General features: G+C 44.3%; 2 protein-coding genes across 2 annotated transcripts in view; one reads left to right on the top strand and one right to left on the bottom strand.

The window, feature by feature from the left end:
* gan (gigaxonin) overlaps positions 1–14,537 on the bottom strand; it is a 322,832-nt gene that overhangs the window by 179,821 nt on the left and 128,474 nt on the right. The gene's annotated exons all lie outside the window — the stretch shown is intronic.
* On the top strand, positions 276–10,292 carry cotl1 (coactosin-like F-actin binding protein 1). The gene is made up of 4 exons (XM_034878694.1): positions 276–708; positions 1,570–1,652; positions 8,101–8,258; positions 10,110–10,292. Exons 1-4 carry the CDS (start codon positions 632–634, stop codon positions 10,218–10,220), a joined length of 429 nt encoding a protein of 142 aa, XP_034734585.1. The 5' UTR covers positions 276–631; the 3' UTR covers positions 10,221–10,292.

Below are 14,537 nucleotides of genomic sequence, written 5' to 3' on the forward strand. Positions count from 1 at the left end.
TGTCTGCCTGTCTGTCTGTCTGTCTGCCTGTCTGTCTGTCTGTCTGCCTGTCTGTCTGTCTGTCTGCCTGTCTGTCTGCCTGCCTGCCTGCCTGTCTGTCTGCCTGTCTGTCTGTCTGCCTGCCTGTCTGTCTGTCTGTCTGTCTGCCTGTCTGTCTGCCTGTCTGTCTGTCTGCCTGTCTGTCTGTCTGCCTGTCTGTCTGCCTGTCTGTCTGTCTGTCTGTCTGCCTGCCTGTCTGTCTGTCTGCCTGTCTGTCTGTCTGTCTGCCTGTCTGTCTGTCTGTCTGCCTGCCTGTCTGTCTGTCTGCCTGTCTGTCTGTCTGTCTGCGGGCAACCTGATCGACTTGCATCACCAACGCCCATAAAGCAGCAACATACAGGAAATAACCGCAGCTGCCAGAACGAGAGCCGCCTTGTACCGTTACATCCGACCGGCTCGTTGTTCCCGTGCAGCGGTCGTGATTTTGGAGGGAAGCCTATTGTGTAGCGTCATCAGTTATCGTTCTCTGATGTATTACATCGACTGTATAAGTTAGCTGATTTATTACTGTGTAACGTTAGCTAGCTCGCCCTGATTTGGACTGATACGACGTACTTCGACTGTTTGACTCCTGTGTGACGTTAACCGAACAATGGCAACCCAGATCGATAAAGAGGCTTGCAGAGAAGCTTACAACCAGGTCAGGGACGACAACACGGACACCAACTGGTGAGTGTGCGGACACGGTTACTTGGCCATACTCCGTTAAAGATTGGGTCTAATGTATATTTTCTTGCACATATGAAAAAGTAAATGTTTTCATGAATGGACCTTATCTGCATAACGAAAACACACCAGCCGTTATTCACTCCGGCGACCATAAAGTACATTAATCTGTCCGTTTTTCGATCAAATTCACACAACGTTAGCGTGTTGCCGCCCACTGCGCCGTCTTTTCTGTGGCGAAGGATGTTAAAATAAGAGGCGTACCTTTGATAAAACTTTACATTTTGGTTTCAATAAGCGCAGTTTGACTAACTAGATGCATGCCGAATTGAAGACGAAATCATAACCACATGAAAAATGTAATGCGCTGGATGATATGCCAAATGAACGTCTGCATGTACCCAATCTAACTTTAAATTGCCCGATCTTTTAAAGTAGTTCGACCTTCTTCCTCTGATTACGCACTAGAATGGCACACCGGGGTGTGCCTGGAACTCAAACGTGAAAGCCTGATTCCGGTGCTTTAGCGTTGGACATGATTATTGGCTGAAAGACATGCCGGATTCGGTGTCCTGTCCCGGCTGATCCCGTCTAGCTGATATCTATAGTGGTTATTTAGCGGTCACACACGGCACGGTTATCACCAGGCCCAGCGGGGCTGAAGTAATGTCCTTTGTCCTGTATTCCGAGAGGATAACGTTGGGACACACAGCTCCACTTTAGACGGGTGCTAAGCATCTTGCGTACTGCTTCATTCTGCAAAATGGGCCTGCTGTGCACAAAATGCAATTGTTGTGGATCAACAGATGATGACACTGGATAATACATTGAGTAATAATGCCCGGTGTATTCTGCATCTTCCAGGACTGTGTTTAAATATGAGGGCTCTATGATCGTGCCTGCAGGACAAGGGGCTGACTATGAGGACTTCAAGAGGATGTGCACAGGTAAAGAGATTTTATTAAAAGATTCCACCCAGGTTTTTATCCCAGGCCGGCCAGTGTAATGCAAACGTATTCCCTACTGCTGAATTGTGTGTGTGTGTGTGTGTGTGTGTGTGTGTGTGTGTGTGTGTGTGTGTGTGTGTGTGTGTGTGCGCGCGTGCGTGCGTGCGTACAGCCTACATGCTCCACAGCTTGACTTGGCGGGACACTAATCTTTTAAGGCTCTGTCACCCGTTGGCCTTGGGCCTTGCAGCCTAACTACACTGTCAAAGCACTTACCACTGTATGCATTGCATAATCTGTGGGTTTACAGTATCCAGTGCATGGTTTTTACAAGGTGAAACATTTAAGGTCACCCTTTTGAATTGCAGCACAAAATAGTTTCCTGGTAAAACTATTTGCTCTAGGAAGATGTAGAAGCCAACTCAAGTTCTCAAAACCAAAGCAGCTAAACATACATGGTTAAGAACACATTGTGTGTGTGTGTGTGTGTGTGTGTGTGTGTGTGTTTTAATGAAGGATTAGGTCTGCTGTGTATTCACAGCAGCGTGCTATCTATCTGCATGGAACCCATTTTTGTTCATCACAAAGAGAAAAAAGGCAGAATGATGATTAATGAATCCCAGTGAGCAAATAGAAGTAATGGGTGCTGGCTTGCTGTGGAAAAACTAAATCTGTGTAATATCCCCTCTTTCTGCTCAGATGTTGGGTGTGGCTCTTTCTGATGCTTGTTCTTGTTGTCTTTAAATCTTGCTGCCTCGGGCCTGTACTTTCTTCTTCTTTTTCTTCCTGATGTTTCAGAGCTCACATTCCTATGTTGAAATAACTCGTTTATCACCATGCTTTACTGCAGTCTGGTGGTGCGTTTGCCATTGGTTTCTGTTCCGAGATGACACACACACACGCACTATCAGACATGTTTCTATCTGTGGGCTTGTTTTCCTTGTTTAGCAGTGAGGTTGTAACTCTGCGGAGCGCTGCTCTGGGTGGAGGAGGAGGAGCTGATGCAGACAGCTCATCGACCGAGGCTCGAAGAGGACGGCTCCCTTTGAATCTTGAAGTTGAAGTGATCCAGTGGCAGGAAGTAGAAATAGATTCATTACGGCATGTACAACCTCCTAGATCAATGCAAGAGGATTCTGCACGCAGGGCAGGACATGTCCTAAATCCTATCTTTTTCTGCTCAAACAATAACAACCAATAAGGTGTTTGGCAAGTCTCATAAATGATTGATTATGGATCACCAAACTGTTAGCTCAGGATCAATTCATTTCCAAATGTCCCCTGATAGGAAGTTTTTCTCAGGCAACATTGCTCTAGGGATGGCAGTGTAGGCTGTACTTCAGTCATTTGGGAAGTCCATCTATCTACTTATACAACTCGCATAGAATTTATTCCCAGGAGCAATTAACCCTTTGTTTTTACATTTTGTTTCTGCCAAGACATCTCCGTACATGCTGCACAAAATGATTCCAACCAGTCTTCCTTTTTTAGCTGGGCTGCGGTTGCACGTCTATTTTGTCATGGTCCCAAGTGTTGGTCAAGGGGGACATGTTGACTTGAGAGTGGTGCTTGTTATAAAAGATCTGAGTGGCACTGAAAGGACTTTTGGGCTGACTGGCATCCTCAGGCCCTGCTCTTGGCAAAGATAAAAACCAGACTCCGTTAACATGATGGTAACACCACTCCCTGCCAAACTCACCTGACACTGTCCACAGGAGACAGCTCTGGTTTCCAGGCTGTCTCAGAGGGACTGACACAGAAAGATACGGTGTCACCTACCCAACCTTTGGGCTGCTGAAATGAAGTCCATTTAAGCAACAAGTCTGTTTTGCTGTCTCATCATCATTGTAGTTTCAGTGCAGTTTGCGTTGCAGCGGGGGGGGGGGGAGGCTGCAGAGAACGACTCCGAGACTACATGCTGTGTCAGCATGGAAGACAGACCAAGAAACCGGGGGGGGGGAGGGTGACAATGACAGATCAAACATAGGGAGGTGACTCATTTTCACTGCCACGGAATGTACTTAATGAAGTGTGTGTGTGTGTGTGTGTGTTTGTGGCTCCAGGCAATGGCCTTTGTAGCCCACGCTGGTAAACGTCTTTGTAGCGGCCGCTCCTGTAGATGTTTGTGAGATCTGATCTGAGAACAGTGCTGCTTCCCAACCATTTCACACTCTATCATTCTGAATGGGAGGATCTTATTTAACCCTCTGAGGATTTTTTTACATATCTATATAGTGACGGCCACATTATCTTTCTAGAGCAATGTGTAAAGAGATCATTTGGCGCTAAAGCTGAAATGTTGATGTTTTATTTATAATTCCTCAAATCTCTTTTGAAAATAAAGATGAACTTATGACGTGTTGTATGAGTTGTTTCGGTGGTTGAGATGACTTTACCAAAGCCTTAGGTTAGATGTGATTAAACTAGTAAGTACATGTTGCAGTCACTAAGCCTTTGTGAGTAGGAGTTTTGTCAAACGTTGTGTTGCTTTAGAGATGTGGCCGTTAACCAGACAGGGAGGGGCTGAAGAAAGAAACCAGAAGTTGCATAATTGGATGTTTAGAATCCAGTCAGGATATCTGCCTCTGCTGCCTCAGTTCGACTATTCTTTTTTTATCCGAAGTACTTCAGCTCTATGGGAGTTAGTTGTAGTCGATACATGTCAGAATATAGGCGCCAAGAGGACATGTGTCACATTGTGACGAGCTGCACACACTGGTTGATGATGTGTGATGCTTTCACGTCCGAGTTGGGGGGGGGGTTGGAATGCTCTTCTCTGTTCAGGCCTCAACAATAAGGGTCGCCCGGTTGGCCGGGGGCAAGTGAAACGTCACTCAGGGCAAGTAACCATAACAACCTACCTGCCGGTTTGGGCGTCCCGGTTCTCTCCCCCGGCGGAGATCGCGGGTCGAAGGATCTGATCGGGCTGTCACGCTTTCAAGGATTTTGACTTTGACTCCAATATCTTTTGAGGTTTTTGTTTGTTTTTTCCCCAAAGGTTTGACATATTATGTTGATGTCCCCCCCCCCCCGTTATTGACGCTTTTTGACTTTTCAGCGTTTGTTGACACATTCCAATTTTCTTTTAGCTTTTTTTCACACTTTTCTTTCAACAAAAAGTCATTTGTCACAACGTTAAACCCTGCTTTGAGGTTTCAGAAACCACTGTCCGGTTCCAACGTGAAGCAGGTTTCTCCCAGAAAAGCTGCAGGTGTCCGACGAGAATGGCAGCATTCATAGTTTCTATGATAACAGAATAATGAATAATATCGGACTCCAGAGGGCCCTCCATAAAGCCGGTACTCAAAGCTGAGCTGGGGCTTTGAAAAGATGACTTCATCTAAATGTCCAACCAAGCCGTCCCTCTGGAACGGTAGTCTACAGAAAACGATTCCCAGCGGGTCTCCTGTTCAGCCTCTTCATCCTCATGTTAAATAGTGATATGTATGTGTTATGTATATATTGTATGTGTTTATGTATGCATAACAACCAAGTCAAATACTCATTACCAAGTCATAATTTGTCAACATGATCTTTTGCTAACGATATTTACAGAGCCTAAAGGCATATTTAGCCAAAGAATTGTTCATAAGCTGTGTTCCCGTTCCCTTCTCCCGTTGGAGTCTCCTAAAGAGGCGTGGCTGGGGGGGAGCCCACGGGACACGGGACAGGGAGCCTCTCTGAGATGGGCGTCTCTGGGGCTGCACTGCAGGGGTGTTACTGCAGGAATCTATTGATACAGTCATGTAGGACTAGACCATACTGTATGTTGAAAATCAAATATTACAATATTCTTGACCAAAATACCTTCAAAATTGATATTGCAGCAATACTGTAGGTTTGACAATTGTTGCATTGACAAACTGTCATTTATACAAGGATATTTATGATAAATATTCCTAACATTCTGATTGGATGACTAAGTGGGTGAAGGCAAATGATCAAACAGCTAGAAGAGTCTGGTAAGGTCTTCAGTGTGGATCCACATCCAGATCCCGTGTGGATGTGGTTTCCAGGTGGAAACCTCATGAGTGTCAGGGATCTCTTTGTTAGTCACAAAGAGGCAATAACATCTGGAAGACAATAATTAGTAATGGTTATTGTTAAATAATGACACCGTAGCGTCTGAAGACACAGCACACAACACAGCCTGGGCGTATTCCTTCGACACAGTGTTCAGGAACTAGGTGGGACGTGGCGTAAGCACACTTGGAGATCTGTGTATGTGAAATACACATTTCTGTTTACTTCATGTGTAAACTAAAGTTATGTATGAGTGGCCAATATGTTTTACTTCACTGTAAAACACCTTCTTTAACAAAGACAAATATGACATTTTAAAAAGTCCACTTTTCATTTCTTGACGTGTGTGTGTGTGTGTGTGTGTGTGCGTGTGTGCGTGTGTGTGTGTGTGTGTGTGTGTGTGTGTGTGTGCGCGTGTGTGTGTGTGTGTGTGTGTGTGTGTGTGTGTGTGACATTTACAAGACACAAAGTGCTAAGAGAGACTAAGACAATGCAGAGTGAGAACAAGATACACAATCCTATTGCACAATAATATGCGGTGCGTAGAGATACCTGTCTAAACAGGTATGTCTTTATCTGATTTTTGAAAGAATCCAGAGAAACAGGGAAGCAGACCCTAAGGGAGGAGACCGATTCATTCATTCCACCTCAGATCTTGAGCCGGGTGCGTGGAGCCGACAGCACATTTAACCTTCCAAAGCCTCAGATCAAGCTGACCAGTGTGGGGAAGTAGCCCAGCCACAGACAGCATGCAGGACCCTGATCACGCAATGCTCTGTCTGTAAGAGTACCAGGGTTAAACTTATCCTACGTGCACCAGGGACCCAGTGAAGAGACTCAGTCCCGGGGTAATGTGAGATCATCTATGTCACCTATAGAGCAGCCTTGCAGCAGCATTCTCAATTGACTGAAGACGAGCCATACTAAGTGAGGAGACCAGTGTGCAACAGTAGTCAATGCGAGATGAGATGAAGGCGTGTATAAGCAGGTGTACTACATATCTCAGTTTTTGGTATATAAATAAGATGTAATAAGCTTTACTTTGTATCAAATTAGACCAAAACAAAGAAATAATGGGGCCTTTATTGGACTGAAAACAAACCCAGTTATACCCTGATTACAGTAAACAACTAAATTATGCTGTATTTAGAAACTGCATGAACTGCCATATTAAACCCTAAATATACTTAGCATCGGAGTGTGAATGTGTGTGAGTGTGTATCTGATGAGCAGGTGGCACCTTGTACGGCAGCCTCGGCCACAGTGTATGAATGTGTGTGAATGGTGAATGTTTCCTGTATGATGTAAAAGCGCTTTGAGCAGTCGTTCAGACTAGAAAAGCGCTATGTAAATACAGCGCATTTACATTTACATTTACCTGTACCATCCACATCCGACCACCGTAACATAGCTATGAAAGCTGCCAGGACGGTGCATCTTTATTTCCCAGGTTATTATTATAGTTACAGTTTCTAAAATACAACACAAAGAATACAAAAACATGAGTATCTGGGTGTTGTCACAGCACTGCTTAAATTATTTAATGCTTACTTATGCAAAATATATTGAAGTATATTGCAATATGTTTAAAATCGCAATAATATTGTGTGGTGACATAAGTATTGTGGTGATATAGTACCATGAGGCCTGTGGTGATTGCCACCCCCAATAGGAGACATCACTGGAACATATATAAAATATATACTATACTAATAATAATAATACCGTCTACCTCTGAGCCCTCCAGTGTTGTCAACTTAGTGACTTTCTCTTGGAAGAGGTACAAGTCAGAAAGAAAAGTGGGCCGCCGTGGGAGTGACAGACGTGGTCACTCGGGGAGGTTTGACACAACGGAAAGGCTCACAAAAGATTTCACTCATTCAGTCTGTTGACCTGAATACTTCCTCATTATACACACACACAGACACACACAGACACACACACACACACACACACACACACACACACACAACACACACACAGTTAAGAGGTGCAGTACAAAAGCTTCACCTTGTGTAAATCTGTACTGCAACACTGCAACTGTTTTTGCTCACTCTCTTAGTCTGTAACACACACACACACACACACACACACACACACACACACACACACACACACACACACACATACATACACACAGTTTTGCAAAGCTTGATACTACACCAGACTTACATATCCTAACACAAAGTGACACTATGGAATCACAATGTGTAGCCTTTCTCTATCAGCAGATGGAAAAACAGAGCATGACCTTACATCACATGACAAGAGACTGCAGTTTGTGTGTGTCAGGCACTGATTGGACAGGAGAATTTGCATTGTCTTTTAGTGTGGGATGCAGTGTGTAACATTTTATATCATCAACTGCAAGAACTTTCAATCTGTCCATTGAGTGTTACATTGTATGTTCCCGCTGTTTCCTCAGATGACGCCCGTCTGTTCGCCTTCGTCCGGATCACAATGGGAGACACCATGAGCAAACGAGCCAAGTTCACTCTCATCACCTGGATCGGTGAGAACATCAGCGGGCTGCAGCGCGCCAAGATCAGCACCGACAAGGCGCTGGTTAAAGACATCGTTCAGGTCAGAGACTGGTTGGTGGTGCATGTGAAGAAAGTAGCAATTAAAGTAATGGTTGTTATAATGAGAGTAAAAGAGAGTGAAGCTGTAATGGTCCCTTTGGGGAAATCGGGTGGTAACAGAGGCAACACGGTGTAGCACAGAGCAGGGTTTTCACAAACAGCCATCTGAGCTCAAGTGACATTCATTTTTACTGGCACTGTTCCTTGAACTAGGCCGACAAACCACTTTATGAAAAGATACAGGCAACGTAAATTTGTGGTCACGGGAACGGAGCTTGTTTAAAGCCGTTGGTAGACCCTGGGGGCCGCGGGCTGCCGGGTGTTTGGGTGGACGTTACTGTTAGGTGACAGACGGACGTTAGGGTTAGGTGACAGACAGACGTTGTGACAGAAAGACGTTAGGGTTAGGTGACAGACGGACGTTAGGGTTAGGTGACAGACAGATGTTAGGGTTAGGTGACAGACAGACGTTAGGGTTAGGTGACAGACAGACGTTAGGGTTAGGTGACAGAAAGACGTTAGGGTTAGGTGACAGACGGACGTTAGGGTTAGGTGACAGACAGACGTTAGGGTTAGGTGACAGACAGACGTTAGGGTTAGGTGACAGACAGACGTTAGGGTTAGGTGACAGACAGACGTGGTGACAGACAGACGGTGGGTTAGGTGACAGACAGACGTTAGGGTTAGGTGACAGACAGACGTTAGGGTTAGGTGACAGACAGACGTTAGGGTTAGGTGACAGACAGACGTTAGGGTTAGGTGACAGACAGACTTGAATAAAGTGATGTAAAATCCTGATAAAAACAATTCCCTTGCTCATTATTAAAGCGCTCCGTACGGAGGAAACAGAAGTCGTCTCAGAGAGCTGTTAGCGAGCGGTTATCTGCTAGCTCAACAGCTACAGTGGCTCACCAACTAGCCCTGTGAGACGTTACGCTTCTACATACTGACTACATACTGTAGTTTGGGACAGGCGATTCTTATGAACTATTCATATACAGTGTGTGTGTATATATATATGATACACTACATACTATACACAAAAAGTAAAGCATTGTAATTTGTGGGTCCATGGGGGTCCATGTCCCAGAAGAAGCTAAGGGGAAAATACAAGACTTTCACCCAGGAAATGGGTGTTTGTGTCGCTCCATGGTGTTTTTTGCCTCCAACGTCGCCTTCCAGGCAGCTAACCTGTAAAGTGTCTCGAGATAACTCTTGTTATGAATTGATCCTATAAATAAAATTGATATTGAAATTGAATTAACCTTAAAGATAACCATTGCCTTGCTGCCAGGAAGGAGACGTTACTGTTCATGTCCCAGGAGTACTATTTAAGGAAACCAGTGTTTATAACCCAAACCAAAATCTCTTTTTCTAATCTTAACTAGTCGCTTTGGTGCTTCCGTTTAAAAATTGTCCTGCCCTGTACCTGGCTCACAGTGCGCTAACTTAACAGTCATGTGACCGGCCGGCGGTCACTGTAATTGAGTAAAAGATCATATGAATTGTTGTGGATAAGTTCTGGTACAATATGATACGAACCTCTGTAGCACTCTGGGCTGTGACTGGACCTTGAGTAGGGTCGGGTCTGTGTCTTCAGCAGAGTGCAGCCAGTATTAAAAGGTGTACTGAACGTTGACTCGATTTCCCCGTCGGATTCCTGCAGGCTCAACTATAACTGACTGAGAAGTTTGTCATACTTCATAAAGGAAACGTGTTCCTCCAAGCTACGGAAACTATTCTTTTGCTGGCTGTGGAAAAACCTTACCCAGCCGTGCTTAGCTTGGCTTCTTCCCAATCTGCAACTAATGAAAAGTAACTTTTGGTTTTCTGAACTGTTTTGTTTCTGCAGAACTTTGCCAAGGAGTTCATGTTTAGTGACCCGAGGGAACTGGACGCAGACAACATCCGCACAGAGCTGAAGAAGGCTGGGGGAGCCAACTACGACGCTCAGGCAGAGTAGAGAAGTGCCATGGTTCACTGGAAGGGGGGGGTGGGATAGGGTAGGGTTGGGTGGGAATAACCGTGGGGGGGGGGGGATGGGGCAGGGCAGCTACGTCTTGGGGAAAGGGCGAGGCAGGGAGGAGAGGGCGCTTGATGAGAGGTGATCACTGCAGAGGTGCACCAGGCCCGCTGTAGAGCTCGTTTAAGTCTCTAAAATACTAACCGAACACCCTAATAATTAGAAACATTACATTACAACAGTCCAGTCTCTTTTTTTCACTAGTTTAACAGCTTATTAAAAAAAACACAAACACAACAGTGTACTGAGCAGTACAGATGCTGTTGATGCACCTCTAAAATGATAACATCTGCATTAGGGCGCTTGTGTTCTCCATTGTAAAAGTGTATGTGTGAGCTGCATTGGGTACATATTTGCTTGCATCGGTTTGTGTTTCTGGAAGATTAAAAAGTACTTTGCCAGTACGTCTGCAGGCATATCAGGGCCAAGTTGCCCCCTGGCACACCTCTTCCTCTAGACCTTCAGATTCTGCAAACATAAAGATACCTTAGATATTGACAAGATTGATACCACTGTCTCGTCTTTACGTTAAATTTATAGCTGGAGATTAGCAGCTGATTAGCTTAGCACAAAGAAACCGCTGACCTTCTAATCTACTTACAAGAAACAATGAATAAGCACATTTCCCAAAATGTCAAACTGGTCCTTTAAGGGCTGGCTCTAGTCCAAAGACGGACGCCGACAGGGAAGTTGATGCGGATGTGTTACTGCCTCAAACCAACAGTCACACAATATGCAAGCTCACCACCTTGCACCCATACAATAAAAAGAAAGGATATAAGCGCTCTTAAAGATTACGGACTCTCCTCTCCTAGCCTCTGCCCTCTCCTCAGTCAGCTCATAGTTGGTTATCTACTGAACTGTGCATCGACATCTCACACTCATCCTCGTGTCAGCTGGGCTGCCGTTGGCAACGGGACGTTTCATCAAGGCTTCAGCACTGTGTGTTCATGTAATGGGGCTGGGGGAATAATGGAAGGGTTTCAACTTCAAATTAGCACATGGTGTGAACGAATCATGTTGTAAGAATGACTTCATTGACAGGGATAGACATTTTAAAAATGTGTTTGACAACTCTTAGTCATGATACACTGTACCTCCGGGAGGAAAAGATCTCGGTTTTCTAACATCTCCTTGGTGATGGTTGAGTCTACTGCCTCTTCATCTCCAGCCGGACAGCTGTGTTTGGGTTACATTACATTCTGACACACTCATTCATCCACCTGTCTTCATACGTCATACTAGTCCAAATGGGTCATTTTTTACTTTTTACTTTCTCCTTTTCCAGCTTTTGTTGGACATGATCAATGTTAGCGGTTTCCAGAGCTGGGGCCAGACTTTGTAGACGTGGCAAGACTCTTGGTCTTACAGGAGGGTTTCTGACTGTTTATATTTTGTCGTAGTAATACAGAGAAACTAATATATTGACCGCTCAGCAGCCTTTTGTAGTCAAGCGCTGAATGTTTCTAAAAGGATTCAGAGAGTTGGGATCTTTTCCTCTGGTGTTTCATCTCATGATCTACCACTTTAAGGTATTCAAGCCTACTGTAACCTACTGTGTTTGACTGCCTTAGCCTCCCAGGGAGAGAGGGGCATCATGGGAGCTTGTGAAAACTACACTGTCAATGGCTATTGTCCTTACTTGGGGGGCGGGACTTTGATCTGCACATGGCTCATCACTGTGTGGGCTCGTCCTCCAACTCAGGAGGAGCCATTTCTCGGTCGTAGCATCTTTGTTTATTTGGTTTCAAACCCCCCCCCCCCCCCCCCCCCCCCCCGCAAAAAAATGGATGTGTTTCTTGTACTTTTTTGTTTTTGAGATGAATTTTTTTTCTCCGAAGAGTTTTACCATTTTATTTTATTTTTAAGAGCATTGTTATCTTGGTATTGGCAGGAGAGATTTTCAAAAAATGATGCAAAAAAAAAGAAAAAGAACGAAAACTGAATGGGCACAAGATCAGTCATTTCCAAATAAAATAAAAATTGATGTTTTTTCCAAATCTTGCTGCTCAAAGTGTCTTTTGTGTGTCTCTAAAGCATACAGTACCAGGAATACTAAGTCTTTTTGTAAGGACTATGAAAACATGTTGGGCTGTGTCCATGCTAGTAATAATTATAGTAATTAATAATTTATACTATACACAAGGGAAATTACAATGTCTTCACTCTGTTGTAATGCAACACATTACAAACAGGCCTGATTTACACACACACACATGCTCTAATGTGCTAATGGAGAGGTTTCAGAGTGGGGGGGACAGTTTGGCGTTGGGTGCCTTGCTCATGTACACCTTGGCAGTGCCCCAGGGGTTGAACTGGCATCTCCCCCGCTACCAGACTGCCGGTGGTCCGATGCATCGTGGGTAATGTAAATGCCTGGTTTTGACAAAGAAGAAGAATGTGTGGAATTAAAAAAGACGTATCTGGATCAAAAATGTGCATCAGAAGTCTGACAATGTTATGGGACTGGAACTCCAACCTCTCATAAAGATTCTTCACCGTGCCAAGAAGGGGCCGACACACAGATCGGAGATACCATATTCACTTTGTATTTTGTTGTAAGATCTCTTTTTCTTACCAATTTAAGATGAGGTAATGGGAGCATTTTGGCACTTGTGGACTCAAGGTCCACATAGCAACCGTCTCTGGGAGCTTAGGGGACTCCCAGGGGTTTCCACGGTCACCGCTGAAATCATCATGCTTAGCCAATCAGCAGTCAGGGGGGAAGCAAAATGTTTCATAGTGTTCTAGTCATACGGTGTCTAAGTACATTAGGTCCTCCTATCTGTCCTCGCCCTTTTCATTGTAGCCCATGCTCCCAGATCTCAACTCACAGGTTGTTAGATTTCAATAAATGAATACATCACATATTAAATGTTAGTCATTTCAAAAGAAACGTTATAAGGTTACCTATTAATGCACAGTAATGCTGTTTAGTTCTGTGTTTCTGCGAGGACGTCCTCCCATCCTTTCTAAAATCTAATAGTACAGTAAGTGATCGGATCAGTGGCTCTCATTTACTGCTCAGTATTCAAACAGTCGTTCTCCATCCTATTTACCAGGAAAGGTTACCGCATTGCTGAGAAGTGTGTTACCATGACTCCACTACTAAGGTCTTTACACTGGCTTCCTGTCCTCAAAGAACTGCAGGTCCACCGCTACTCTCAAGACCTCAAGACCGTTGTATTTCTTTAAATAATTTAGTTAATTTCATATACTGCACTGTAACTTTTATTCTTGTATTTGATCTGTTTTTATATTTTTTATTGTTTTAAACTGCTTTTTAATGTTTTACTTTGACTTGCCCTGTTTCTGAAATGTGCTACACAAATAAAGCTGCCTTGCCAGGGAAAACTGTTTCCTAATGAGTAAATCCACTCGGCATCAACCTGGGAGTGGTCGGTCAAGTCCACAGAGCCTGGACACAGTCAATGAAATAATTTAAGGCTGGACACTGATTTCCAATAAAGAGGTCTAATTAGCTTGTTCTCCTGTCTCTTACAATGCCGGCTTTCATTATAAGTGAAGGCTGCTGTTGTGTGTCAGGTCAGTCGATGGCTCCAGCTGTTTGAACCCACACACCATCGACATGTGTGTGTTCTTCTGTTACAGTTGAATGGAATAATGGTTTGTCTGCATGACTCAGCCGCTGATCAAACGACTTCTAGCTGGCTGGGTGGTTGCTGTGATATCTATGAGGACTAATAGCAGGTTGCATAATGACAGAGCTCCGGTATCGCTCACTGTGGCCTTAAGTAAGCTGTGAGGAAGTGAGTAGTTTAAGCTCATGTCACTGTGTGTGTGTGTGTGTGTGTGTGTGTGTGTGTGTGTGTGTGTGTGTGTGTGTGTGTGTGTGTGTGTGTGGTGTGTGTGTGTGTGTGTGTGTGCGTTCCTGTGGGAATTGAGACAGGGGTGATGTGTTCAAGGGGCTATGAGGTTAATGCTTTAAAAAAGATTACATTATCATTTTGTGGAGTTTATATCAGTTTGGGTTATGGAAAATAATTGAGTGTAAGCTTCAAATCCTCTTTTATATAGTGGTGCTCAGGTTCCAAAGAATGAGGAACTACTGGTACTGGTTATCGACATCCACATCCTGACATACACACAATACACTGAATTCTTTTGATTGTTTTTCCTTCCTAAGACACCACGGTAATTGTTATGATTGCATTTGAAAACTCCAGTCTACACAGCAGCAGTTCATGTAGACCAGACTCTAACTCCAGTCTACACAGCAGCAGTTCATGTAGACCA

The sequence above is a fragment of the Etheostoma cragini genome, chromosome 8, assembly GCF_013103735.1.
Source record: "Etheostoma cragini isolate CJK2018 chromosome 8, CSU_Ecrag_1.0, whole genome shotgun sequence".
NCBI classification, from domain to species: domain Eukaryota; kingdom Metazoa; phylum Chordata; class Actinopteri; order Perciformes; family Percidae; genus Etheostoma; species Etheostoma cragini.